The 5,740-nt window shown below is 37.0% G+C and overlaps 1 protein-coding gene across 1 annotated transcript; it reads left to right on the forward strand.

The window, feature by feature from the left end:
• The first annotated feature begins 308 nt into the window (after positions 1-308).
• Positions 309-4,213, forward strand: LOC138324248 (uncharacterized). Its single transcript, XM_069269326.1, has 2 exons — positions 309-314; positions 3,665-4,213. The coding sequence occupies exons 1-2, from the start codon at positions 309-311 to the stop codon at positions 4,211-4,213; spliced, it is 555 nt and encodes a 184-aa protein (XP_069125427.1).
• Positions 4,214-5,740: the final 1,527 nt, after the last annotated feature.

The following is a 5,740-nucleotide window of genomic DNA, read 5'->3' on the forward strand; positions in this document are numbered from 1 at the left end:
AAACTGAACAGATGGAGAGCACTATACTTCCTGTGAATCTATCTAAATCTGAAAAAGGCAACATCGTTATCTAGCCTATTCTGTGGCGATATATTTTCATATGTAAAAACGACACGATGCATAATTTTAATTATAATAATATAATCCTATCCGACAAGAAGTTATCGCAAACATAGCAAGTGAAGAGGGTAACTTCAGGTGCCTAGAAGGCTAGAACACATTTTCTGATTTGTCTTTATACAAACATCTAAAAACGTTGTTTTTCATCATTTCTCTATGAAAATTCATAAATAAAACAAACGTGCAACATGAAGGTATGTAGTATTATCTAAAAACAGCTTTTTTGGCACGTAAGTAGAAACAGAATTTTCCATTGTTGAACATCTAATAATAAAATAGAATAAAATAGTCAAAAAGGGAAAGTGCACATACAACACATGACTTCATTATCCATTAACATTGAAAACCTTAATCAAACAGCAAATAAATGTTTACAGTTATATACAGGTTCAAGTACTATAATTAGTGATTATTTAAAATTTAATCGTAACAATAAAAAACCGTTTTCAAAATTCGGTAGATTTAGATAGTAGTCAATCCCTGATATTAGTATAGAGCTAGATTTCAAGGACTTTTAATTTGAGTATCGATAGAGAAAATGTCTTCTGTTTCATCATTTGTGAAAGGGAAGAAAACTTTTACAGTAGTCCGATTGGAATCTTTACTTACAAGTGTCGAGTAGATATAGGTAGTAGTTAATCAATAGCACCCAGGAATAACATTAAACAAAAATTGTAAATGGTCGGAACATATAAATCATTCAGTTAAATCTGTTATAAAAAACATTTCTGTGTTAAGGAATTAAGTAGATTGAAGTTTTCAAAATTGTATCTCTTTTTATGAGACCTCTTTTATGCTTGTAAAGTTTGGGATAAACGCAATCATACTTACAATTCAGACAGACGAGAAAAACTCCAACTAGAGGCAGTCAGAATTGTGACTAGTCTTCCTATTTTTACAAGACAAAAAATTAGATATTATGAAGCTGGCAAATATTAAGTCGAATGTCAAGAACACTATTACTAGTTACAAAATACATAATAACCTTACTCCTTCCTATGTACACGATCTCATGTCTAATCCAGTACATACCGTCAGCAATTACAATTTAAGAAATCTTAACGTAGTTCAAGGACCAGATGAGGGATTTTTCGAAAAATCATTTATACCTCATACAATACAACTTTGGAATAATCTCGATATCCAAACTCGTTCTCGTAATTCTATTTCAGCGTTTAAAACAAAGTTTCTTATCATGGCGAATGTGCTCTCAATTTTTACAGTTGCGTAAGAAGTTATTGTTCAAATGATGAGTATCATTTATGCTTTGTTGGCGGTAGAGCATCTTTATGAGTCAGACTTCATTATCCTGAATAATTGTTCAATTCAAAAGTTCTGAGAGTAATTTGTCAAAATGTATGAATATGAAAAGGGCTGTTTCCAATGTAAACCTCTGCTCGATCTAAATAAAAAAACCGGCTACAAGTGGCATTACTAGCAGGAAATAAATATGCATCGAAATTGTGGTCCGAAAGCCGAAGGCGCGAGAATTTTGGTGTTCATGGTGAACAATTTAGAATGGCCGAGATAAGTTTTACGATGTATTTTCATGATTTTAACGCGTTCAGAACGATGCATTGTTTTGGGAAAAAATAACACTACAAACGATTAATTCATATTGCAAATTGAAAGTTACCTACATTTAGAAATTATAATTATAAATGTCGTCATTAATTTATGCAAATATGTACTGTGTTTTTTGCCAGACGCAGACTGTGTATTTTGTGATTACTAGTACTACACTCAGGCGCGTAGCTGAAGGGTGTTGGATGTGTTTAAAGCACTTTTTTGAGGCTAGCGCGCAGGCGCGAGAAGGTTTGAAAGGGGTCCGTTGGAGTCTCCCAGGAAAAAATGAAAATATGGCTGATACATCTGTAGGGTATATGAAGTATTTTTTAGTCTCGTTATGCCATAGAAAATGAATTCATTTTAAAATATTATTACAGGTAGGTACGTTATCTTTGAAACTAAATGTTCAATGATGTGCACATATATATAAATACTGACTTGGAAGATACGAAAAGCATCCCATCTGTTAACAAGAAGATAAGTTCGTAATTTAGAAATAGCAAAGTTGAGATCATCCCCCAATATATAGGTAACATCTTTATTTCTTACTTTCATATTGTTCATGCAATGATTTCACCAGAGAAACTTCTGCATATCAACATATATAAAGACCGAGTCGTCTGTCTCTCAAAATGAGCTCCCTTTCTTTTCTGTTGCTTTTTAATGCGTTCATCATCAACTGTCTCTTAAAATGAGCTCCCTTTCCTTTTGTTGTCATTCATAAACGACAACAAAAAGAAAATGAGCTCATTAGACAGATGTGATAATCACAACATCAAAACTCAAACACTATTAAATGTTCTCCATACAATGATCTCTAATTCACGACTTCCAAACCCGAAAAGCCCGAAAAAGTTTAGAATCAGATTAAAATTCCTCTCGAGCGAAAACCCCCATTAATCTCCTAAAATTAACTAGCAATCCATCATGAGGGATATAATCTCACTAAAGTACATTTTGACCTACACTATGTATTTGCTGTTGATACGAAGATGAGCTTGGTTTGTCGTGAATATTATCAGGTAAAACAATATACAGTTTTTATTCATTAATTTCCAACACTTTTACAATGTATAGACATTCACTCTCACACGTGGTAATACTCATTCAACTTATTAACAATGTTTCACAAAAAAAGGTACATACAATTCCAAAGTTACTGACCATTACATTCCAAACGTCCCTCGAATATTGAAATTTCTCGACATTAAAACACATACTAAGGAAAGTGATGTGCATGCACGAGCTTTTTTGCTTATATTGCAGCTACGCGCTTGAGTCACTGCGATTAAATGGTAGAGCAATTTTAATAATTTTGTACTTTCTATCTACATAAGGTATAGAGCATCAAGTATGTGAAGGACTGAGGAATATCGACAAGACAGGCCTACCGGGAAATTTCAAGGCATAGATATTCCAACAAGGACTACTTCCACGACTATCCTGGCCATTGATGCTATACGAGATCTCCGTATCAACAGTCGAGGGACTTTAAAGGAGAATAAGTAAACATCTCCGGAGATGGTGAGGGGTTCCTCAGTGCTTCTCATCAACAGGACTATACAGCCGGACATCAAAACTTCAGTTCCCATTAACATCATTAGCGGAGGAGTTTAAGACCGGGAAAGCAAGACTTGTCATGACACTCAAAGACAGTAGGACAAGCAGGAATAGGGGTGAGAACAGGAAGGAGGTGGTCAGCCAGCAAGGCTGTATCTGAGGCAGAGAGCAGACTTCGCCACAAGGATATTGTTAGGACATTCTGCATAGGAAGACAGGGGTTGGGAAGAGGTCAGATAACTAGATGGAAAGAAGCCAATGTAACTGAGAGAAGACAGCAAGTACAGAGAGAGATCAGGCAACAAGAAGGAGAGTGAAAGCAGTAGAAATGGGAAGTCAGGGGGCATGGACCAGGTGGGAAACACAGGAGAGGAAATTGTCCCAGCCAGAAATCTGGAAGTACACGCCATGACAGCTCCAGTTCATCTTTAGAGCAGTATACGATGTACTTCCAACACCTACCAATCTTCACAGATTGGGACTGGTGGAAGATCCAACATGTCAGCAGTGTGACAGGGTTGGAAGCCTAGAGCACATCCTCTCTTCGTGTGAAGTGGCACTAGCTCAAGGGCGATACACATGGAGGCATGACCAGGTGCTAAGGACGCTTGCGGACACCTTGGAAAGAGAGAGGACAAAGGCAAAGGGAATACAGAAAGGACCAACATTCATCCGGTTTCAAAAAGAGGGGCAAACAGCAACAACATCAACTAGAAAGACCAACCTAGGCATCCTAGGATGTGCAGGAGACTGGGAGATGCGTGTGGACCTGGGAAAGAAGTTAGCTTTCCCAGAGGTGGTGGAGACAGCAATAGGACCAGACATAGTGCTTGTATCTTCTAGCAAGAAGAAACTGGTAATGATGGAACTGACTATGCCGTTGGAGACAAGATGCGAATCGGCGCACGAGCGGAAAAGGACTAAGTATGCAGAGTTGACCGACGAGTGCGGAAGAAAAGGTTGAAAGACTTGGAACTTCCCAGTGGAGGTAGGCTGTCGGGGGTTCCCTAGTCAGTCATGTTGGAGGATGTTAGGTACCCTCGGCATCATGGGGAAGTCGAGGAAGACTGTCATTAAAGAGTTGGGGAAGGAGGCAGCGAGAGCATCCCGCTGGCTTTGGATACGCAGAGGCGATAGTAGCTGGAAGCCAACCGTCGAAGAGTAGGGACTGATCACCCCTACTGACCCACCATCCGGAGAGAGTTCTAGGATAAAGGTTGAAACCCTCGAAGATAGATGGACCTGGCTGATGACGACGACGGTTGAGCAGCAACACAAACAGCTGTATTTAGGTAATAATTGTACACTTATTTTCAAAATCCGGTGTAACAACATCCTCCTGTTTTGTTTTTGCCCATCGACAATGTATAACGGTATCCGCATCTATGAGCATGTCGTTGTGGATTTGTAACAGAGCCAAACCACTTTTTCACAGGTTTTAACTGATGCGTTTCAGATGTGTATTGAATTTGTATTATTAAAGTTTTGTTACGTGCTTGAACGTTTTAGGAAAGGCACTGCAATATGTTTTTTCTCTTTCAAATGTGCATTTTTAGAACATTTCAGTTGACAAAAATGGGTCCATAAAGACATGTTTGCGCCCCCCCCCCCCCCCCCATAAACTTGTTAATCTAATCCAGTTGCTCTCCTCTATGTAGATATTCCCATGCCATAGGAACTGTTAAACACTTTATGATAATGTCCTTTATTTTGTTTTCTCCAGAAATTGATACATAAACTTTAACATTACTTAAACTTGTTGATATAACTGCAGATCTGATACTTTTTGTTGTGATACATTATCTGAAACAGATAAAATTTAATTTTCATTAGTTCGTGATTTTATTCGCCATTCTAAACGCTTTTATTAAATTGAATTATATTCTACCAAATTTTAATTGATATCGTGGTCGGTTTGACTCAGTAAAACGCGTACGCATTCAGCAGGGAGCCCTTAGCTGGGATTTAGTGAAGTATGGAGCTGCAGTGTGGTTCATACAAGATGAAAGTTACAGACATTTTATGGTGCAGTGCTTTTCTGTATTCAGTGCTTCAGAAAGTGTCATGAAGACTGAGATCTTGTGTCAACCACCGATCAACCTTTTGTCTAATTGGTTGGTCATTTAAATATATATTTTGTAATGACTTCCTAACCAGCAGTTCGTAATTTTTCATTTCTTAAACATATTCTATGGATCTTTTTCTATATATTTACTGTTAAATGTACTATATCTAGTTTGGTGTCCGAAATTTGAACAACCATTACTTATATGAAAATTTTCTTATTTGGAACAGTCCAAAATAATTGATAAATACTTAAATATTGTTTGATTTTCATAACATTTGGAAAGTTCTAAATGGATTTTAGTAATTCAGAGCTTCCCTTAAAGTTATAAAATTAATAAAATAAGAAGAAGTAGTAACTATATATATAGGATAACCAGATATACATATTGTAGCCTAGAAATGAAAGTAAAAGTAGACAAGGAGC

The sequence above is a fragment of the Argopecten irradians genome, chromosome 5 (assembly GCF_041381155.1).
Source record: "Argopecten irradians isolate NY chromosome 5, Ai_NY, whole genome shotgun sequence".
Lineage (NCBI taxonomy): Eukaryota > Metazoa > Mollusca > Bivalvia > Pectinida > Pectinidae > Argopecten > Argopecten irradians.